We start from the raw sequence: 24,526 nt of genomic DNA on the forward strand, positions 1-24,526 counted from the left end.
TTATTCCTATAGCATATACGTCAATAATCTGTCATTTTATAGTTCAAAGAAATTCTTTAAGAGGTACATTATTAAATTAAGAGGTCTGCAATTCACTCAAATAGTTCTATTTCTTTTGTAAAATCACATGGAGCAGAATACAAGTAAACACAACAAAAGTTTACACATGACTTATGCTCACTATTGAGCATAAAACTTTTTTCTCCAATTAACCTATTTTTTGTGAAGCAATTCAACTTATTCCCTAGACGCTCTCTTTTAAGACTACCAATCTATTCTAAGTGACAAACTTCATTCTGCTTCCCAAGTACTAACCATATAATCAAATATACTATTCCACTACCAATTGAAACCTAACATATTCCAAAGGGCCTGCCTTATATGGGTTATCATCATCTTACTATGCTTCTTGTGTCCATGCTGCTGGAAAAGCAGTCTGTACAAGCAGGAGTAGAGGCACAATCCTGAGAGAGAGGAGTAGAGAAAGATGTTGAGAAAACAAAACCAGACAAAATGAGCTCACTTAAAAGTTCAGGAGCTCAGCCAGTGTTCAAGGTCAAGGTTGATTACATTCTTTCACACCATATGAGTTAGAAGTTGTCCAAAACAGCATAACTGGCCTTAGAAACAGGTATCTGAAATTGTACATACAAGTAGTAATATTATCACTAAGCCACCTATACCCCTTCTGAAAAAGAAGCAAACGGGCCAGGCGCAGTGGCTCACACCTGTAATCCCAGCACTTTGGTACGCCAAGGCGGGTGGATCACTTGAGGTCAGGAGTTCGAGATCAGCCTGGTCAACATGGTGAAACCCCGGCTCTACTAAAAATACAAAAATTAGCCGGGTGTGGTGGCACATGCCTGTAATTCCAGCTAGCGGGGAGGCTAAGGCAGGAGAATTGCTTGAACCCAGGAGGCGGAGGTTGCAGTGAACCAAGATTACGCCTCTGCACTCCAGCCTGGGCGAAGAAGCGAGACTCCATCTCAAAAAAACAGCAAGCAAACGATCACAGAATATGACTCTTTAGGACACTGGGGCTATAAAGTTCCCTAAATGTTAATCAAAATTACTGTAACAAACTCCATGCTAGTCTAGAATGAAATAACTGAACTCCACGAAACATGCATTTCCATCGTGCCCAAAATTTTTTTATATTTAATGATGTGTATTTAACACTCTCAAATCATGCAGTCTCTCAAAACCGTTATCAGTTTCAATTATCCTTGTATTCTATTTTTAATGTAAGAAAAAAACTTCTATATGTCATTTCAAACAGAAAAACAGAGCAAAATCAGACATGAAAATAACATAATTACTAGACAACATAAAACTCACAATGGATCTAAACTAACTGGAATCTTCAATGGACTACTCCCCTCCCCAATTCTCCTCCCCAAAGTAATAACCAGATGTTCAGAAATGTTAACTACCGTAGCCAAGGTCATTTAGCTACCTAGGATTGCATCCATTCATTCAAGAAATCTTTACTTAGCAGCCGGGCACGGCGGCACACACCTGTAATTCCAGCACATTGAGAGGTCAAGGTGGGTGGATCTCTTGAGACCAGTTCTATACCCGCCTACCAGCCTGGGCAACATGGCAAGACCCCATCTCTATTCAAAACACAAAAATTACCCAGGCATGGAGGTGAATGCCTGTGGTCCCAGCTACTCAGGAGGCTGAGGTGGGAGAAATGCTTGAGGCAGAGAGGCAGAGGTTGCAGTGAGCCCTGATGGCACCACTGCTCTCGAGCCTGGATGAAAGAGCAAGGCCCAGTCTCAAAAAAAAAAATCTTTACTTTAGATATATACTGTGTATTAGGATACCGTGCTATGAACCAAGGACATGAAACAAAGGAAATATAGTCACTGTCCTCATAGAGCTTATCGTCTAGTGGTAAAGACTACTAAAATTACTTAAAATTGCTATGATCACTGGAAGAAAAAGCACAGTGTTTTAAGACAGTTTAACAGGAGACCTAAATCAGTGATTCTGAACCAGGGTCACCATGCCCCGCAAGAAACATTTAGCAGCGTCTGGAAACATTTTTGGCTGTCATAATTGTGGAGGGTGCTAGTGGCATCCAATGCATAGAGGCCAGGGATGCTGTAAACATCCTGGAATGCATAAGACTGCTCCCCAAGCAAACAATTATCCAGCCCAAAATACCAATAGTTCCCAAGATACTTAGATCTTGGGTTCTCATATGAGCAGAAAGGGGTTAGTGAAAGACTTCCTTCCTTTATAACACTAAGTATGCTACATCTTTAAAGGACTTTCACAAGGTAAAAAGAAAAAAATACAGCCTGACTGACAGAATTAACCAGAACTCCCACTAGAAAATGGTAATAGGAAAGGAAAAGCAGAGACAGATTCCTTGGTAGATGAAAATAAAAGACAAATGCAGTGTTTTATAGCTGCTTCCCATAAATTCCCTATCCTGAACTGTCGACAAAGGAAAAATATACAAACTAAAAACAAATTTCACATGTTTGTATTATGCCCTCTACCTTTTCTACTTTTCTCTTCTAACCCATGTCTACTACCAGATGTTGGTGAAATTACAAAAAGTCCTGTAGTTAGACAAAATACCCACACTGAATACAAAATTGGAAGTAAAATAAAACGGAGATGGGAGTTCACTTTATAGAACAGAAAAATGTAGTGGATATTAAATTGATTCTGGAAAGCCTGCATCCTGGAATAGTTTAAAGATTAATCTATCCGAAAGGATCCCAAAGACAAAAAATACTAAGAATTTAGGTATCCTAAAGACAAAGGTAACAGAATCCTCTAAATTTATGAACTAAGGTAAATCTAGAAATTAAACTGAAATTACTCTTCTGACATATCTCAAACCTACATATCTGGTCCTACATCTTCCCACTTAGCCTATTCAGAGCAGCAAGAGAAATAGATCATGGGGGAAAGGCTACATTGTAATACACTAGCAATACAAAGGACCTGAAAAAAATAGATCACTGACTGGTATTTCATTATGTTAAAGATTAACTGTTAACTTTTTTGAGGTGTGATTAATGGTAAAGGGACTGTGTTTGTTTGTTTGAAGTACTTAAAATTTAAAAGAATCTGGCCAGGACAGTGGCCCACCCCTGTAATCCCAGTACTTTGGGAGGTCAACGCAGCAGGATCATTAAAGGCCGGGAGTTCAAGAACAGCCTGGGCCGGGCGCGGTGGCTCAAGCCTGTAATCCCAGCACTTTGGGAGGCCGAGACGGGCGGATCACAAGGTCGGGAGGATCACAAGGTCAGGAGATCGAGACCATCCTGGTTAACACGGTGAAACCCCGTCTCTACTAAAAAAATACAAAAAAAACTAGCCGGGCGAGGTGGCAGGCGCCTGTAGTCCCAGCTACTCGGGAGGCTGAGCCAGGAGAATGGTGTAAATCCGGGAGGCGGAGCTTGCAGTGAGCTGAGATCTGGCCACTGCACTCCAGCCTGGGCGACAGAGCTAGACTCCGTCTCAAAAAAAAAAAAAAAAAAAAAAAAAGAACAGCCTGGACAACATATTGACACCCCCCACCCATCCCTACAAAAAATTTAAAAATTAGGTGTGCATAGTGGCACATGCCTGTAGTCCTGGTTACTTAGGAGGCTGAAGCAGGAAGATCACTTGAGCCCAGGAGTTCGAGGTTACAGTAAGCTATGATCCTGTCCTTGCACTCTCTAGCCTGGGCAAGAGAGACTCAGTCTTAAACAACAACAACAATCTGCTATGTTTTAAAATGCCCTCTCGAACTAAAGTAAAGAATGGGTCGTGCACTTGCCACTGTCTCACGACCCCTTTTCAAAGAAACAAAAAAGGAAACAAAAAAATAGAACAAGATCCTACCAGAATGACCTCCAAACAGTGATCATTCTTAAATACTGAGTATAGATATGCAGCTCACATAAAACTGCTGCATTCCAGCAATCAATGCAGTCCCAAAGTAATCCACAGATTTAGGCAGTTCAATCTGCGACCCTTTTCACTAGGAAGAAATGCTAAATCATTACAAGTGCCACCATCTTAGAGCAGCAGCAACTGCAATAGCTTGCTCTGGTAATTCTCTTACGGTTAACTGCTCACCCACTGACTCTGAGGAAATCCTGTATTCTAACCTGAACTTCAGTCTTTCATCATTTCAGAATTGAAAGTAGTGGTCATGGGATTAAACTTTCATCACAGGGATGATGTATAAATAGAAATTATTTTTTTTCCCACAAAATTAGCACAGGGGGCACTTAAAAAAAATAAATTCTTGAGCCTAAATATCATTTAACTCGTGATAAGAGAAATTTACCACATAATTCCTGCACAATTAAAGGATCTTCTGATACACTAATTTTTAACACAGAAGTGAAAGGTCAATTCCTTTGAGAAATTATGGTAGGGTGGGTAGACATGACAAAAACAACTCATACATGTCTTGCATAAAGTCTGGGATTTTCATAGCTGAAACTCATCCACAGTTTGCAGATTAAAAATCTATATTATCAGGGTTTTTTCTTTTTTTTTTTTTTTTTGGAGCAGAGTCTCACACTGTTGCCCAGGCTAGAGTGCAGTGGCTATTCACAGGTGCAGTAATTGCACTCTGCAGCCTCGAACTCCTGAGCTCAACAGATCCTCCCGCCTCAGCCTTCCAAGTAGCTAGGACTACAGACACACACCCACAACTCACAAAAATCTATATTCCTAAAGTCTCTGGCATCTTCCTGTTTTCAAACCAATGATCTCCACAAAATTAAAACATGGGGGTGATAAAATTCAGTCTGGAAAAACCTGAGCCTTAGCAAGCCATAAAAGGTAAGTATTTCATATTTTAAACATTTAATTTGGGGCAAGCACCATGGCTTAGGCCTGTAATCCCAGCACTTTGGGAGGGGAGGTGGGCAGACCACCTGAGCTCAGGAGTTCAAGACCAGCCAGGGCAACATGGCGAAATCCTGTCTCTACAAACAAAACAAAACAAAACAAAACAAAACAAACAATTAGCCCGGCGTGGTGACCTGCCGACAGCAAGTACCTGTCTCAATATTTTTAATTCAGGGTTGCACTGTTGCCCGGGCCAGAGTGTAGTGTGGTGGTGCAGCTCAGTGCAGCCTCCACGTTCCTGGCTCATGAGATCCTCCCACCTCAGCACCTGCCCCCTCCTTTACACCCCTTCACCCAAGTTGGGACTACACGCATGTGCCACCATGACCAGCTAATTTGTGTTGTTGTTGTTTTGTAGAGAGAGGGGTTTCGCCATGCTGGCCAGGCTAGTGTGGAACTCCTGAGCTCAAGTCATCTGCCCGCCTTGGCCTCCCAAAGTGCTGGGATTACAGGCATGACCCATGGAGCCCAGCCTATTTTAAATATTTTAAGGTGAACTATCAAAATATCTTATTGACAAACATTCCTGATTATTCTTAGAGCTAAATTTTGATTCCTTACAAAGCAAATGGAATTAATAATTCAATGTTTCAAAGATACCTTTAAATTTAGCAGAGAAAGTTGTGGTGGATTAAGCCCAAAGATAAACACCTTTAAAAGCCAAATTGACTATAAGCATCGAAAACATCCTTTTCTCCTAATCCTGTTAACTAGAATTCCTTTTTAATTTTTGTAATTTGTAACACATAATTTAATGGAAAACAATCATTATTGAACTACTTCTCAGCATATGCTTATTTGCAATAACAAAATGTTTACTACACATTAGCAAATATTACAACATTCACAGAAACTGCATTCAAAATAAAAAACAGTATTATGTATTGTGTTTGTGTTTAAACAAAAAAAAAGTATTTTTCTGAATCTTCTTCAAATATATTTCCCTTCCTCAACTCTCTGACTCCATACTGCTATTTTTAAACTAACCCCACTTTGAAACATGGTGAAGCTAGACCATATAAATAAGGAAGTTACAAGACTTAAGTTCTTTGAAATCCATAAGGGGAAAGGGGAGAGTGCTACATACACTAAAATGGGACTACCACAAACCTCGAGTTCCTGTAAAATGAGAAAACAGGTGAAACACCTATCTAAACATGTAAATGTTAGGCCTTCTTATCCTTAATTAATATTAAAACGAAAAACTGGCATTAACATTTCTTCCCTGCTGTGACCAACCACAGTGCACTAAACACTTGTTCACATCTAATATTTGGGAGCTACTGTTTAAAACGTCATGGATGGGCCGGGAACTGTGGCTCATGCCTGTAATCCCAGCACTTTGGGAGGCCGAGGCAGGTACATGACCTGAGGTCAGGAGTTCAAGACCAGCCTGGCCAACAAGATGAAACCTCATCTCTACTAAAAACACAAAAAATTGGCTGGGCTTGGCGGCGGGCGCCTGTAATCCCAGCTACTCCGGAGGCTGAAGCAGGAGAATCGCTTGAACCCAGGAGGTGGAGGCTTCAGGGAGCCAAGATCTCACCATTGCACTCCAGCCTGGGCAACAAGAGCAAAACTCCGTCTCAAAAAAAAAAAAAATGTCTTGGATGGCCCTTTCAGGGGGAGGACCACATTATTAGGAACCCCCTCAAAGACAGACACCCATCAAAGTGTGTGGGGGGAGGGGGGTGGCGACAGGAATTAAATCCAATGATGGCAACAAAAAAATAAAATAGTAACACCCCAGGCGTGGTGGCTCACATCTGTCATCCCAGCACTTTGGGAAGCCAAGGTGAAAGGATCGCTTGGGCCCAGGAGTTCAAGACCAGCCTGGGCAACATAACAAGTCCTCCTCTCTATAAAAAATAAAATCGGTGGGCGTGGTGGCTCTGGCCTGTAATCTCAGCTACTTGGGGGGCTGAGGTGAGAGGAGGACCTCTTGGGCCCGGGAGGCAAATGCTGCGGTGAGCCAAGATCACACCAGTGCACTCCAGCCTGGGTGACAGAATGAGACTCCTTCTCAAAAAAAGAAAGATAGCTATGAAAAAACTGAAACGCCAGGCACGGTGGCTCACGCCCATAATCCCAGCACTTGGGGAGGACGAGGCGGGCCGATCACTTGAGGTCAGGAATTTGAGAACAGCCTGGCCAATATGGTGAAATCCTGTCTCTACCAAAAATACAAAAATTAGTCGGGCGTGGTGATGCACGCCTGTAATCGCAGCTACTCGGGAGGCTGAGGCAGGAAAATCGCTTGAAACTGGGAGGTGGAGGCTACAGTGAGCTGAGATGGTGCCACTCTAGTGTGGGTAACAAGAGTGAGACTCCACCTCAAAAAAAAAAAAAAAAGATTCCCAAGTGTATTGCTCTAATTTATCAATATTAAAAATAAAAAATGTAGTATTAAAAAAGAAAATGCTTTCTAAAAAAAGTTATATATCACCGTTTTCTAAAATAGCCCAAATATTATCTACCGTTTAGCCTCTCTGCTAAGATTTCCAAATACTGTTTTTCTTTTTAAAGAAATTGAAACAACATAAATTATGCAACGGCATTTAAAGTACTGTCCTATATGGGCCGCCACAACAAAAAGCCTAGTATTTTAAGACGTAAATATTAAAGATACTCTTTAACAATCATAGTATTTAATAAAGTATTAACATTTCAAGAGTTCGTAAAATTTATGCTAATTTAGTTAGCAGCATAATTACATTTTTTCTTTTTTTTTTTTTTGCTTTGTAGACAGAGTCTCTGTCACCGGGCTGGATTGCAGTGGCGCCGATCTGGGCTCACTGCAACCTCTGCCTCCCAGGTTCAAGCGATTCTCCTGCCTCAGCCTCCTAAGTAACTAGGATTACAGGCGCCCGCCACTACGCCCAGCTAATTTTTTGTTTTTAGTAGAGACAGGGTTTCACCATGTTAGCCAGGCTGGTCTTGAACTCCTGACCTTGTGACTGGCCTGCCTCGGCCTCCCAAAGTGCTGGGATTACAGCCGTGAGCCACTGTTCCCGGCCATAATTACACTTTCTAAGGCTTACGGGTAGGGGTACTAATGCTGACTGTGCAGATGTGTACTTGCTATGTTTAATGTTTACATTAAGGCATACTGAAGTCGGAGTTTAAAAAGAAACTGAATACATCTTATCAAAACCTGTCTTCTTCCAGACTAGTAAATTCAACTACACTGTGAAAACTGGAATATGCTTTTTAAAATCTCGTTTGACACGTGAATGAGCCAGCGAGAAATGTTTCCCCCAGAATCTTCCATCTCTCGATGCACAGATCTCTCCCTACCATTTGTCTTTATGTCGTGATGGATTAGAAGAGGAGGGAGTAAAAATAGAAAATACCGCAGAATAACCTTTGCCTGTCTACAAATCATCCAATTAGCTCAAGTCCCTAGCTGGCAGGTTACCTAGTCAACAATGTCTCAATTATAAACACTACGTGTAACGTGACCACAGAGCAACACCCCGTAGGTTCATTTCCCCCACCGCCCCCAATCGGTGTCAGCCTCAATGAGGACCCGGGAAGGTCTGGAGAGTGATGTCCAGCGTCCACTTAAATCCTCAAAGGCCCAGGAAGGAGGTGGGCGGGCCAGGCCTCGGAGGAACTGACCTCGAGGGACCTGTCGGGAGTCTCCGGGGGAGGGCCCAACCGGGTCTTTCCCTCCAAGCCCGCAGCCATTCCATAGGGCGCCGGAGACGCCAGAACCTCCCTCCGCCCCAGGGCGGCCCTCCCCCAACCCTCCTCCCGGACCCGGGGGAGGGGCACCCAGAGGAGAAACACCCCTCCCCCACGGGCACTGCTAGGCCACCGCTCACCCCACCCTTAAAAAACCCGCAGGCCCGCGCCCACCCTCCGGGCCCCGGCCTCGACACGGGGTGGGGGCGGTGCGGGCAGGAGCAGGGGAGCCGGGCTGCCATACCAACCTCGCTATTGAAGGTCTTCACGGCCTCCATGTTGTCGCTGCGGAGGCCCCGAGCCCGGCGGCGGAAGAGGCGGCGGCCACTGCACTGGGTGGGGAGAGCGAGACGCGGGCTGCTGCGTGGCCGCGAGGAGGGGGCGCTGGCGGGAGAGCGGGCCGCTGCGACCTCGGGGCGGAGTGGAAGGGCACGCGCTGGTGGGGAAGGGCTCCCTCAGCGGCAGCGCGGCCCCGGCATGGCCGCTAGGGCGGGGGGGAGCGCCGTTCTAGGGAACAGAGGCGCTGCCGGGGCGGGTCGGCGGCGGACGGGGGGAGGGGCTGGGCCGCGGCGCCTTCTCTTCTCCGCCGCGCTCCGTCTCGGTCCCCCTCCCTCTAACCCCGTCCCCTACACTCTCCACCCCCTTCTTCCCCTTCCTCCGACGGGCTCCTGTTTCACCTCCCTGCCGCTCGGGCCGCAGGAACCAGCCCCGTTCGGCGAAGACAGAGGAGGAAGCGCTGGCAGCAGCGGCTGCGGCATCCAATATGGCGGACTCGAGTCGGGCCGCGCAGCTCGGGGATCCGCGACGCCGGCCAGCGCGCCCCCTGGCGACTGGACCGTGCGAGCCCCGGCGGCCGCGCGGAAACCATCGAGCGGGCTGGGGCCAGAGCGTCGCCGCCCGGAGGCCCGGCTAGGCTCCGCTGCGTTCGCCTTGCCCCCCTGGGCCGCCCGCGCCTCGCCCCCTCCCCGCGCCCAGCGGACGCGGGAGCGAGCGCTGCGGCATCTCGGGCAACGCCGCGGCGGGTTTGTACCGCGGGAGGAGGCAGCTCCAAAGCACGGCTCTAAGAACCTAAACGTGCCCAAGAAGCGGCAAGTTTAGGAAATGTGCGCATTTCCCTTGTTTCCCGGTGGATTGGTCCTTTTGCACAAGCGGCAGGGTGTCGTTGCTTTTCAGAACTTTACTGGACAGTGCCCTAAATATCCGCAGCCCCCGCCAAGAAAAAGTTCCTGGTCACGTGTTTGGTGACTGAACTCAAGCGTTTTAATTGCACAGGGAGGGAACATTAGAAACCAAAATGTTGGATCCGGGTTGGGGCAGGCGGCGAGGGAAGCAGGCATGCAGCAGCTCCTTGCAGGAAATGCTGGCTGCATAGGATCCAGGGACTGAAGTGGCACAATGAGTGCATTTGTCTGCAAGGCGGGAAGGGGACCTTAGAATGCAGAACACTTGAATAGGTGAAAACGGAACCCGTCTGTTTCGGAAGATGAATTGTTCTAAAGGAATTTTGCCCTAGGATAGTTGGAGTAACGGTAAATACAGTATTTCTTAGCTGGATTAGGAGATGCTGCTAGTCAAAAGCCTTCTCTCTCGTGCAGCGCAAAATAAGGTACCAATTTAAAAATATTTATTGATGTTAAAAGACATGGATGTATCGTGGAACCCTGAACACTGCTGTCCTCTTGTTGAAAGTCATTTTTCAACAATCACTCCCAAATTCACTCGGAGAGAGGAACATGAGGGCAGAATCGTACTTTTGGAGAGTTTAGGAATCCAGGTAGTTCCTAAGAGCTATGCCCAGAACTCCGTGAAACTGAGAAAGTAAGGCCCTTCTTGAGGTTTCAGAGCCTTCACTCTACTTCATTGGCAGCTTTAGTATAGGGGCTGGCTACTAAGAATTTAACAGGGATAACTCACTAAGTGCTTTTATTTTTACTTTCAAAATCTCAAATTCTGTCACAGATTTCTCCACCGCCTCCCATCTTCAGGCCTAGCCATGATCTTTTACCGACACTTGCAGTAGCCTCCTAACTGGTCCCTTGCTTGTCTTCCTGACATTTCTAGACAGTAGCCGAGGGATGTTTTTCTTAGATAAATCAGATCAGGTCACTCCCTTACTTAAGTCCCTTTGCCCATCTGATATCCTCATAACTTCTCACCATGGCCTGAAGGCCCAGCCCAGCCTGCCGCAGCTCACATCTCCTTCCCTTGCTCCCTGGCTCTCCTCCTGCCACACTGGCCTGTTACTTGACAACAAGCAGTGTTTTCCTAGGTAGGACGATTGTGTCTCTTCCCACAGGGTGCTGTTGCTTTTGTCCTTTCCATAGTTGACTCCTCCTCCTTCAGTCTTCCTGAAAGAGGTCTCCTCATCACTCCGTCTAAAGGAGCATTTTCTGTGGCTTGAGAAAGTACTGCACTCAGTTCTGTGCGTGCCAGGTTCTCACTATCAAAAGTCACTGCTTTGAAGCCGGGTGTGGTGGCTCTCGCCTGTAATCCCAGTACTTTGGGAGGCCAAGGCAGGTGGATCACCCGAGGTTAGGAGTTCAAGACCAGCCTGGAAAACACTGAAACCCCGTCTGTACTAAAAATACAAAAAAAAAAAAAAAGCCAGGCGTGGTGGCACGCGCCTGTAGTCTCAGCTACTCAGGAGGCTGAGGCAGGAGATTCGCTTGAACCTGGGAGGCAGAGGTTGCAGCCTGCCGAGATCGCGCGACTGCACTCCAGCCTGGGCAACAAGAATGAAGCTCTGTCTCAAAAAGAGAAACAAAAAGAAAAGAAAGAAAAAAAAAAAGGCGCTGCTTTGGGCCTGCGAGGGATTATTTATTTGGTCATACATGAAATGAATGTTGATGGAATTACTTAGGCCTGAGAAATTAAAATGCAATACAAGCTAAAGGATAAAATCAGTGGTTAACATACTTCACAATTTGATTTAATAAAGCTTCCACATTCAGGATGGTAACAGAGGGCATAGTTTGATCAGGGGAAGCAGGAGGGTAAGATCCAGAGAGCAACCTAAACACAATGGTTTTTTTTTTTTTTTTTTTTGAGACGGAGTCTCTCTCTGTCTCCAGGCTGGAGTGCAGCGGCGCGATCTTGGCTCACTGCAACCTCCGCCTTCTGGGTTCAAGCGATTCTCATGCCTCAGCCTCCCGAGTAGCTGGGATTACAGGCTTGTGCCACCACACCCAGCTAATTTTTGTATTTTTAGTAGAGACAGGGTTTCACCATGTTGGCCAGGCTGATCTGAAACTCCTGACCTCCGGTGATTCACCCTCCTCGGCCTCCCAAAGTGCTGGGATTACAGGTGTAAGCCACCTCACCCAGCCTAAACACAGTCTTAATATGAGAAAGCGATAAAGCAAGAGAAGGGTTAGAGGGGAGCCCGGGGATCCAGTGCAATGACTATATACAAAATTTATACACAACTACATATTTACAGAGTGTGAAAACAATACCCGTGTGTGTGTCTGTGTGTGTGTGTGTGTGTGTGTGTGTATGTATGTTAGGATTCTGAATGCCAGTATAACCAGCCAATTTGAGCTAGTTTAAGCATAAAAGAATAATTCACTATTACGATACAGGTTTTTCTCATGTGGTTCAAAAGTCAGATATGTAGCTGAGTCCAAGGGAGGGACTTGAACCAAAATAGAAAACCTAAGAGGCAATGTAATCTCTGCTTATCTGTTTAATTTTTCTATTGCTTTACCCAATTCTCCGTTTTGTCTAGTGGAATCTATTACTTTTGGTTTTATAGTTCTAGACAACTAGAGGACCTGAATGAAGACCTCTTCCTTGCCAGGTCCAAATTCCCAAGGGAAGAAATAAGGAATTTCATTGACCCCACTTGGATTAGGTGACCATCACCAAGAAACTGAAGACCACTAATTTGGTTCTGAAAGGACTGATATGAAATCGTGGTCAGGAGTACTCCAATCATTGGAAGAGATATTTCATAATCTAAAGTTTCTGGTGTTCTCCTGTAAATGTTGTTATCATCAGACTGTCCCCAAGGACTAAATAGTTTTTGGTAGTAGCTTATAGAAATTAATTCAGCCATGGCCAAGAGGTCTGAGTCAAAAATAGTCTAGAGCAGTAGTCACCATAGAACTTTCTGGGGTCATGGAAATGTTCTGAATCTGTGCTGCCCAATTCAGTAGCACTAGCCTTGTGTGGCTATTGTACACTTGAAATATGGCTAGGGCAGCTGAGGAAGATAATTTCCAATTTAATTTTACTTTAATTGACTCATGTTTAAGTATGTGGCTAGTGGCTACCATATTGGAAAGCATAGGTCTAGCTAGAGGGTACTCACTCCCATGGATAGGGCACTTCTTAGATAAGGGATAATTGTGAGGTAGCACTAAACAAACAAACAAACAAACAAAAAACCTGTGAATTATTAGCTGTTAGAAGGAATAATATATGTTTATGAGGTACTTTTAAAATGGGGCAAAAACCTGGAGCATTGTCTAAATTAAAACTAATTCCCATCCAATTGGAAAAAAGGAAACTTAGGAAGCAAACATTCCAGAATGCTTAGTAAATTCGGGTATAGAGACAAATGAATTATTATACTACCAACAAAATGATTTTTACAAGATTGTGGGAAACTATTTGGCCGTTCCTCAAAAAATTAAGCATAGAATTGCCGTATGATCTAGCAAGTTCACGTATGTGTATGTAGCCAAAAGAACTGAAAGCAGAGACTTGGACATGCATGTTCAGAACAGTGTTACTCACCGTTGTTAAAAGGTGGCAGCAACCCACGTGTCCACTGATGGATGAATGGATAAACAAAATGTGGTAACAATGGAATATTCAGCCTTAAAAATGAAGGAAATTCAAGGCCCAGCACAGTGGCTCACGCCTGTTATCCCAACACTTTGGGAGGCCAAGACAGGCAGATCACTTGAGGTCAGGAGTTCGAGACCAGGCTAGCCAACATGGTGAAACCCCATCTCTACTAAAAATACAAAAATTACCCAGACGTGATGGTGCGCTCCTGTAATCCCAGCTACTCAGGAGGCTGAGGCAGGAGAATCGCTTGAACCTGGGAGGCGGAGGTTGCAATGAGTCAAGATCATGCCATTGCACTCCGGCCTGGGCGACAAGAGCAAAACTCCTTCTCAAAAAAAAAGAAGGAAATTCTGATACATGCTATAACACAGTTTAACCTTGAAGACATTGTGCTAAGAGAAAAAAAGCCAGTTACAAAAGAACAAGTACTGTATGATTCCACTTATATCAGGTACCTAGAATAGTCAAACTCAGAGAGACAGAAAGCAGAATGGTAGTTGCCAGGGAATGGGGGAGAGAGAAACCAGGAGTTGTTATTTAATAAGTACAGAACTTCAGGTTGGGAAAATGAAAATTTCTGGAGGTGGCTGGTGGTAATGGTTGAACGACAGTGTGAATGTACTTAATGCCATAGGGCTGTACACTTAAAAATGGTTAAAAATAAGTTTTATGGCCGGGCGCGGTGGCTCAAGCCTGTAATCCCAGCACTTTGGGAGGCCGAGACGGGCGGATCACGAGGTCAGGAGATCGAGACCATCCTGGCTAACATGGTGAAACCCCGTCTCTAAAAAAGTACAAAAAAACTAGCCGGGCGAGGTGGCGGGCGCCTGTAGTCCCAGCTACTCGGGAGGCTGAGGCAGGAGAATGGCGTGAACCCGGGAGGCGGAGCTTGCAGTGAGCTGAGATCCGGCCACTGCACTCCAGCCTGGGTGACAGAGCAAGACTCCGTCTCCAAAAAAAAAAATAATAATAATAAGTTTTATGTGTATTTAATCACAATTTTTCAAATTTAAAGAAATGGTTAGAATAGGACTAGAAATATAAGAGAAATGTATATGATAAGACTAAATACAAAGGCGTAGAAAACAATGTATTTAGCTCTAAAAGTATGTATGTAAGGCCTGAAAATTATATGAAAAATAAAAATTGTATTAATATACTGGGATTATGAGATTTTTAAAAATATTTTGTCCCTTTCTAATAATTCAGTAATTTTCTATCTCATTTTTTTAATGGGCACCATATAATTCACAAAGTCACCAAACTTGATAGTGAAACCAGGCATCCTGAGAGAAGCATAAGATATTAAAAGTAAACATTTTACTTTTACCAACGTCATTTAAAGTAAGTAGGAATTTGGGGTTTGATAAGTCTTTTGTTGCCTGATAAAAGAGGGAGTTCTTGCTGGGTGTGGTGGCTCACGCCTGTAATCCCAGCACTTTGGGAGGCCGAGGCGGATGGATCATTTGAGGTCAGGAGTTTGAGACCAGCCTGGCCAACATGGTGAAACCCCATCTCTACTAAAAATACAAAATTAGCCGGGTGGTAGTGGCATGCACCTGTAATCCCAGCTACTCAGGAGGCTGAGACAGGAGAATCATTTGAGCCTGGTAGGTGGAGGTTATGGTGAGCCGAGATTGCACCACTACACACCAGTCTGAGTGACGGAGCAAGACTCTGACTCAAAAAAAAAAAAAGAGGTAGTTCTTCAAATGGCCAGAGGTAAAACAGCACACATCACTAGTAGTAGTAGTCAGAGAGAGATCAAGAAAATTTAAATTTATAGGCTTTATAGTTTAAGTACTGATTTAATGTTAAATTTAAATAGTGATTTAATATTAAATACTGATTTAGGTTTAACATTTGTTCCCCAAGGAGTACACTAGCAGATTCATGACTTTCTCTTTATGATGAATCTTTTTTTTTTTTTTTTTTTTGGAGACAGGGTCTCACTGTCACCCAGGCTGGAGTGCGGTGGTATGATCTTAGCTCACTACAACCTCCGCCTCCCGGGTTCAAGTGATCCTACCACCTCAGCCTCCCATGTAGCGGGGACCACAGGCGTGTGCCACCATGCCCAGCTACTTTTTGTATTTTTCTTTTTTTGGTAGAGACGGGATTTTGCCATGTTGGCCAGGCTGGTCTTGAACTCTAGAGCTCAAGCGACCTGCCCACCTCAGCCTCCCAAAGTGCTAGGATTGCAGGCCTCAGCCACTGCACCCACCAATGAATCTTTTCTTACTTCTAACACATGTGTTCCTGACCCACTCTACAAACACGATTTCTTCCCGGGCTTTCCAAATCACACTACTACAAGTCGCTTGTGAGAAGGTGATATTTTGCATACGTTAAAGTCTCATGCTGCTTTTGTGAGGTAACAAATTATGCTTAGTATAAAAATTTAGGGGCTGGGCACGCACAGTGGCTCAACACCTGTAATTGCATTGTTTTGGGAGGTCCAAGTGGGTCACTTGAGGCCAAGAGTTCAAGACCAGCCTTGGTAACATAGTGAGACTCCCATCTATATATAAAAATTTAAAATCAGCTGGTCGTGGTGGTACACACCTGTAGTAGTAGCTACTCAGGAGGCTGAGGCAAGAGGATCGCTTGAGCCCAGGAATTTGAAGCTACAGTGAGCCATGATAGTTGCTACGGTTGAAGGTTTAGGGGTTTGCATTAGATTTAGTAAAGGGGCTTCATTGGTGACTTTAGTGATAACAGCATCAGTGTAATAGGAATCAAATTGCTTTGGGATGAGAGTGATTTAAAGTTTTTTCAAGAGTTGTAGAGAGGAGATTTTTTTAAAAAGTTGTAGAGAAGAGAAAGAGAAAATAGTAGTTAAAAGGGCTAAAGGGTTAAGAGCATGGTTGCTAAACTATGCTCCAGTGTGTCCTGAGGCACAGCAACAAATTCAAAGGAATGAACCATAGAAGGAGCAGAGAAGATGTCCATGGAAAGGTACCAGTGCTTCAGTCACCACAGGAACTACTCAAGGGAATTCACAATTTCAATATCAGATTGTACTACATTCCCTTCAGTGAGGTCTTGTCTTCGTGCAGTTGGGTTTCTGACACTTGTTGGGATAAAAGGGAAATATTGAGTGAAAATTGATGTGTGCAGAAAAGAGTGGAATTTGTCCAATCTGATTTCAAGGCTTTGAGAGTTGTGAAGTGCTGGACAAGCATACACATTCCATTGTTATGTCATTGTGCTTATTTAAAAATGAAAAAATAGGCCAGATGTAGTGTAATGCCTGTAATCCCAGCACTTTGGGAGGCTGAGGCAGGCAGATCACGAGGTCAGGAGTTCAAGACCAGGCTGGCCAATATGGTGAAACCCCATCTCTACGAAAAAAAAAAAAAAAAAAAAACAAAAAAACACACACACACACACACAAAAATTAGCCAGGCATGGTGGTGCGTGCCTATAGTCCCAGCTACTGGAGAGGCTGAGGCAGAAGAATTGCTGGAACCCAGGAGGTGGAAGCTGCAGTGAGCTGAGATGGCGCCACTCCACTCCAGCCCGGGTGACAGAGCAAGACTCCATGTCAAAAAAAAAATTTTAGTCTATTTATGTGTATTACTTTTTTCAAGTGGTTACTAAGTTGCTAGGACCTAAGAACTTGTTAAATTGTTTGGATCTTGGCAGGCATCATAAAAAAAATGGTTTGGGACCAGCCGCAGTGGCTCACGTCTGTAATCCCAGCACTTTGGGAGGCTGAGGTGCCCAGATCACAAGGTCAGGAGTTCGACACCAGCCTGGCCAACATAGTGAAACCCCATCTCTACTAAAAAATAAAAAAAATAAGCCAGGTATGGTGGCGGGCACCTGGAATCCCAACTATATAGGAGTCTGAGGCAGGAGAATTGCTTGAACCCAGGAGGCGTAGGCTGCAGTGACCTGAGATCGTGCCCTTGCACTCCAGCCCGGGCAATAGTGTGAAACTCTGTCTCAAAAAAAAAAAAAAAAAAATGGTTTGGACTGGCCAGGTGCAGTGGCTCATGCCTGTAATCCCAACACATTGGGAGGCCAAGGCAGGTGGATCAGCTGAGGTCAGGAGTTCAACACCAGGCTGGCCAACATGACGAAACCCCATCTCTACTAAAAATTCAAAAATTAGCCGGGCATGGTGACACGTGCCTGTAATCCCAGCTACTCGGGAGGCTGAGGCAGGAGAATCACTTGAACCTGGTAGGTGGAGGTTGCAGTGAGCCAGGGTTGCGCCTCTTTACTCCAGCCTGGGCAACAGAGCGAGACTCCATCTCAAAAAAAAAAAAAAAAGTCTGGACCTAATAATTTGATAACAGAACTATTAAGTATTGAGACCAGCCATGGCAAAAACTGAGATACTAAGGGCATTGTTACCCAGAAAGTTTGAGAACCTCTGGGTTAAGATTTTGTATTATTGGGGTTTTTGTTTTTTTTTTTTTCCTGCTTTTAATATGAAGACACTACAGAGCTACATAAAGTTTTTAAAAGCAGCTGTTAAAAAACACAGACAGGGCCGACATGGTGCTCATACCTGTAGTCCCAGCACTTGGGGAGGATGAGGCAAGAGAATTGCTTGAGTTCCGGAGTTTGAGACCAGCCTGGGCAACACGGTGAAACCCCATCTCTACAAAAAATACAGAAATTAGCCAAGCATGGTGGCACACACCTATAGTCCTAGCTACTCAGGAAGCTGAGGCAGGAGGATTACTTGAGCCCAGGAGTTTGAGGCTGCAGTGAGCTGTGATCACGCCACTGCAATCCAGCCCAGCCGACAACTGAGACACTGTTTTTTAAAAAAGCATATACCGGCTGGCGTGGTGGCTCACACCTTAACCCAGCACTTTGGGAGGCCAAGGTGGGCGGATCACCTGAGGTCAGGAGTTTGAGACCAACCTGGCCAACATGGTAAAACCTTGTCTCTACTAAACGTTCAAAAAGTAGCTGGGCAGGGTGGCAGGTGCCTGTAATCTCAGGTACTCAGGAGGCTGAGGCAGGAGAATCACTTGAACCCAGGAGGTGGAGGTTGCAGTGAGACGAGATGGTGCCATTACACTCCATTCCAGCCTGGGCAACAAGAGCGAGACTCCATGTCAAAAAGAAACATATACCTTACCACCTTACCATTTTTGTTTTGATTTATTTTAAAAGATTTGTGGATAAGAATGGATTAGTAATCACCAAGAGTTATAAAAGAGAATTGAGTGTGGACTTTGAAAGAATTAGGATTTGAAGCACAAAATGATGGTGAAATGGAACCTAATCTTATCTGCAGGGTCAAGACACCCCGCATAGTCTTTAGGATCTACAATCATGGCCCTCTTAACTCGCAGGGACAGTTGACACCGTAAAATGACAGATTTCTGGAAGAATGGCAGACCAGAGGTCCTAAATACTTGTGTTATATAACTATCAATACTAATTAAAATAGTTACCTTTTTTTGTACTTTTTCTTGTTTGTTTGGCTTTTGTTTTGTTTTGTTTTTTTCATTTTCATGTCCGTCCTAGTGGATGAAAAAAGGCATCTCATTGAGTTTTGTTTTGCTTTGAGACAGGGTCTTGCCCTGTCACCCCGTTGGACTGCAGTGGTGCAATCATGGCTTACCGCAGCCTTAACCTCCTGGGATCAAGTGATCCGCCTGCCTCAGCCTCCTGAGTAGCTGGGACTACAGGTTTGTGCCACTATACCTGGCTAATTTATTATTATTATTATTATTATTTTTATTATTATTGTTTTTGTAGAGACAAGGTCTCACTATGTTGCTCAAGCTGGTCCTGAACTCCTGGGCTCAAGCAATTCTCCCTGTTTGGCCTCCCAAAGTGCTGAGATTACAGGCATGAGCCACTGCGCTTGGCCAAATTTTCTTTTGTTAGAGACATGGTCTGACTCTCAAACAGGCTAGAATGTAGTAGCATGATCATACCTCACTGCAGCCCCAGACTCCTAGGCTCAAGCAATCCTTTCCCTTGACCTCTGGAAGTGCTGGGATTACAGACGTCACCACCATGCCTGGTCAAATTTTCTTTTTAAATTCATCTTTCATTTGATAGAAATGAAAAAGAATCCTCAAAGGCCAAGCAAGTGGAAGCAGGAATCCAGAGAAATAAGGAAGACCTGAAACAGCAGAATACTGTGAACATCTACCAGTCCCTGATGTCACCAAGCTTCGATTTTGATAGCCATCCAAGACAAGTATACAGGACATGAGATGACCAAGTTATGGCGGTCAGTTATGGAGGTCAAAGCTTGTCTGTAGGTGTGGGTGGGGAGCAGCAAAGAAATGTACCTTTCTCAACATTGGAACTAATGAAGAGAGAGGGAAAAAATTCCTCTGAACCACAAGTCAGACCCCATGGAAGTTTGTGGTCCAATTCATAATTCTTGGGTGAAGTGAAAAACCTCAAGCAAAGAAATTATGCTAAGTTGGTACTGGGTTGACATGCCTCTAGGCAATTGACAGAGGAACTGCAAATTCTTTTAGAGGAAAGCACCTTTAGGTGGGGTGCAGTAGCTCACGCCTATAATCCCAGCACTTTGGGAGGCCAAGGAGGGCAGATCATCTGAGGTCAGGAGTTTGAGACCAGCCTGACCAACATGGCGAAACCCCGTCGCTACTAAAAATACAAAAATTAGCTGGGCATGGTGATGCACGTCTGTAATCCCAGCTACTTGGGAGGCTGAGGCAAGAGAATCGCTTGAACCTGGGAGACAGAAGTTGCAGTGAGCTGGGATGGGATCACGCCACTGGACTTCAGTCTGGGCGACAGAGTAAGACTCTGTCTCAAAAGAAAAAAAGAAGGAAAGCAATTAAGATCACAATTAACCATTTAACAAGAAAACAAAGCATCATGAGTAAAAACCAACAGAAGCAAAAGACAGCAAAATCAGACCAGAAAGTTTAGCTGGTGGAACTGACAGATTCGGAATATAAAATTTTCAATAGATTTTCTGGAATATGATGGACTAGGTTATTCAGACCAGCCCCATTACTGAAAAAAAAACCAACAAATGCGGGCTAAAAGAAACAAATCTGGCCAGGCAGGGTGGCTCACACATATAATCCCAGTGCTCTGGGAGTCCCAGGCAGGAGGATCACTGAAGCCCAGGAGTCTGAGGCACCGTGAGCACTGATCACATCACTGCACTCCAGCATGGGTGACAGAGCAAGAGTCTATCTCTACAACAAAAACAGAAAGAAAGAAAAAAGGCCAGATGCAGTGGCTCATGCCTGTAATCCCAGTACTTTGGGAGGATGAGGTGGGTGGATCACCTGAGGTCAGGAGTTCATGACCAGCCTGACCAACATGGTGAAACCCATCCCTGCTAAAAATATAAAAATTAGCCAGGAGTAGTGGCTCATGCCTCTAATCCCAGCTACTTGGGAGGCTGAGGCAGGAGAATCGCTTAAACCCAGGAGGCAGAGGTTGCAGTGAGCTGAGATCACCTCACTGCACTCCAGCCTGGGTAACAAGAGGGAAACTCGGAAGAAAGAGAGAGAGAGAGACAGGGAGGGAAGGAGGAAAGAAGGAATGCAGGGGCCTTTGAAAACAGTATGCTGAGAATAGATAGGGCTCAAGGACAGTATCTCCAATTGAACTTTTAATGAACTCCTGTAGGCGCCAAGAAGGCGGGCAGATAAGGAAGAACATAGAAACAAGGAACTGAGTAGAAGGTTACATGTGGGAAAAGAAAGTTTGTTTTGCATTGCGTTCTTTCTGCTGACGTGGGGTTTATGGAGTATAAATAAAGTAAGGCGGAGGCTCTGAGTGCGGCCGCCATGTTCTCTGTGTGTCTTTGTCTTTNGTCATCCTTCTGTTCTTTTATATCATTATATGGATGACATTCTTCTTGCTGCAGCCACCAGAGAAAAGCAGCAAGATGCTTTTGTATCATTACAAACTCAGCTTTCTTTCTACTCACTTAATATTGCCACAGAAAAAATTTAACTGGATTTTCCTATTCAATATTTAGGTTATACCTTGGGGGCACAAAATATTCGACCCCAAAAAATTCAAATTCGACGTGATCATTTAAAAACATTACATGATTTTCAAAAGCTTCTTGGAGACATTAATTGGATGTGTCCTGTTTTAAGAATACCAACATATCAGTTATAACATCTTTTTTCTATTCTAGAAGGAGACAGTCACTTGGACAGCTCACGCCATTTAACTCCTTTGGCTTTACAGGAACTCCAGCTTGTTGAAGAGCAACTTCAAAAGGCCCTTCCTTTTGTTTATTTCATACTTTACCTTCTCCCACAGGAATGATTCATCAAACTAATCGACCTCTAAAATGGATCTTTTTGTCCAATAAAATATCTAAACGCTTGGCTACTTATATCGATTGTTTAGCTGAACTGATCATCAAAGGACGGCATCACTGTCGACAGCTTTGGGGAGGAGATCTTTCCTTAATTATCTCTCAATTCACTCATAGTCAGATCACTTATCTTCTTGCAACTTCTGATTCTTGGCAAGTTGCTTGCGCTTCTTTTGTTGGACAATTTTCTACCCAATATCCTAAGTCTCTGATCTTTTCATTTTTTAGGCAACATTCTGTGTTGCCTTTCTCACCAATTTCTGTATTTCCTGTTCAAGGTCCTACCTTTTTTACTGATGCTAGTAGCAATGATAAGGCTGGATATTGGAGTGTTCATCAATCTCGAGTTACAGTTTATCCTTATCCCTCGGTGCAACAGGGAGAATTGTTTGCTGTTCTGATGATCTTACTTGATTTCCCTACTACTGGTTGTAACATTGTTAGTGATTCTCAATAAGCTGTTTATGTTACTTCTTATATTTCTCAGGCCACTTTACCTCTTTGTGCTACTTCTTCTCTTCAAAAACTCTTTTCCTTGTTATCTTCTACTTTGAGCCAACGTCGAGCTCCTTTATTCATCACTCATCTTCGTTCTCATTCTCAACTTCCTGGACCATTAGTTCATGGTAATACTCAGATTGATTCGCTTTTAATAGGCCACCTACATGCTGCAGAACAAAAATATACTCTACATCACACTAATAGTTCTGGCCTTCAATGACGGTTTCATTTAACTTATAAACAAGCTCGTTCTCTTATTCGAGCTTGTCCTTCCTGTGCTCCTTTGAGCATTCCATCCTTCCATCCTGGGGTTAATCCATGAGATGTCCCTTCTTTTGGACAATTAAAGTATGTTCATCATACCATTGATACCTTTTCTCATTTTCAAGGGCCACTCCGTTGCCATCTGAGAAAGCTGATTCTGTTATTACACATCTCTTAGCTTGTTTCGCCATCATGGGCATTCCTCTTATACTTAAAACTAATAATGCCTCTGCCTATGTCTCTCATAAATTACAAGTTTTCTTACAGCAATACAATATTCAACATATCATCAGTATCCCAGGCAACAGTCAAGGTCAAGCCATCATTGAGCGTGCAAATTTAACTTTAAAAACTCAACTATTAAACCAAAACAAAAAGGGGGAAATGAGCCCCCCAGAAACCAGATTTTGAAGGTTCTTTTTACCTTAATGTTTTTGAATCAATGGAGACAATTGCAAGACTCCGCTGTCGTAACCCATCTTTCCTCACCTCCCTCGGTGATAGTCCCCGCTGACAATTTAAAGGTTTGGTATCCTAATGAAGAAGGTAAGTATGTTCAAGGGCAAATTCTAAAACAGGGACGGGGCTATGCTCTTGTCCTTACAGGGAGCGGACCTGAGTGGTTTTCTACAAGATGATTGAAACCCTGTTGAAAAGAAAACTGGATTCAGCATGCATTTCTTCCTTTGTTAGATGTGCCTCGGTGGGGGACTTATTTCTCTTAGTGAGGCTTTTATGAATATTGGATTATATTCCCTTTCCACCCTTGTATCAGGGAGTTGCCTGAGGGGAGGCAGAAATTAAGGTTTTCACCAATGACACTACTTGGATGCCATCCCCCTATATAGACAAGGACAATTTAGAATGGGAAACGGGAATTATAAACAACACATATCAATTTGGAGTGGAAGGACTTCCAATATGTATGGGAAATAGTCCTCATTGTCTCTGAAAATCACATGAAGCCTGGGCTGTTCGCTATAATCATAGTCATGTGGCTGCTAATACTGTTATTATTATAACTAGAAGCTTTCAGTATAATCATACTGTATATAGTAATGAAACTATTCCTAGTTCTTTACCTTTTTGTCCTATTCCAGAGGTTTCTCCTAATATTGAGGTGCTGGAGTGGCAACAATGTCGGGGAACTAAACCCCGGATTTTATTAGAATACAATGGAATGTAAATAACTGATTGGAGTGTGCACGGTGATTTTCAAATAAAATTTAGTCACATACCTTTGAAATGACACTGGGTAAATAAAAGTATTGCCGCTAACAGTAATGAAAACTTGGTATGGCGTGAAGGAGGCCTGAAGTACAGAGTCATCTTTGGAAGTTGTTAGCTGCAGGTGATGCCATTAGCACTTTTGTGAGGAATATGTCCCTTAATCTTTCTAACCCAACTAACTCCTTTTATATTCAGTTATATCGAAATACCTCCTGATATATTATTGCTTGTGTCCGTAACACAATAGCAGGGAATTTGACATGGGATAATGATACAGGGATTGTTAATTGTACAGATATGTGTACATTTTTGTCTTGCCTCAATCATTCCTGGTGGCACAACTTTACTGGGGATATTTATATCCTCAGGGCTCGTAAGGAAATTTGGCTACCTGTTAACCTTACGCGACCGTGGGGGGCATCACCTCTTGAAACTTATATTTGGACTTCTCTTCAGCGAACCCGCCGTGCCCTTGGACTTATAATTGCCTCGGTGATGAGTCTTGTTGCCATCGCCTCCACTGCGACCGTAGCAGGACTCGCTCTTCATCAAAGCATACAAAATGCTGAATTTATGCAGCAATGGCATGAACGATCTCACCGGTTATGGCTTCAACAACGAAACATTGACTCTCAACTTGCTGAAAGATTGGACAACATGGAGCAAGCATTGACATGGCTTGGAGATCAGCTCACTGTACTCAGTACTCGGATGACATTACAATGTGATTGGAACTCCACTCAATTTTGTGTAACGCCTGTACCTTTTAACATCTCTCAAAATTGGACTGTAATCTGAAAATTATTAGTAGGCCATAAAAATATTAGTTTGGACATCCAAGAGCTCATTCAGAACATT

At 43.9% G+C, this 24,526-nt stretch overlaps 1 protein-coding gene across 1 annotated transcript in view; it reads right to left on the reverse strand.

Moving 5' to 3' along the window:
- TIAM2 (T cell lymphoma invasion and metastasis 2) overlaps nt 1-9,324 on the reverse strand; it is a 530,409-nt gene extending 521,085 nt beyond the window's left edge. The window contains 3 exon segments of the mRNA XM_025381328.1: nt 402-464; nt 8,814-8,897; nt 9,243-9,324. Coding sequence (XP_025237113.1) covers nt 402-464; nt 8,814-8,897; nt 9,243-9,323 — 228 coding nt within the window. The 5' untranslated portion in view covers nt 9,324.
- Between the last annotated feature and the right edge of the window lie 15,202 nt (nt 9,325-24,526).

The sequence above is a fragment of the Theropithecus gelada genome, chromosome 4 (assembly GCF_003255815.1).
Source record: "Theropithecus gelada isolate Dixy chromosome 4, Tgel_1.0, whole genome shotgun sequence".
NCBI classification, from domain to species: Eukaryota; Metazoa; Chordata; class Mammalia; order Primates; family Cercopithecidae; genus Theropithecus; species Theropithecus gelada.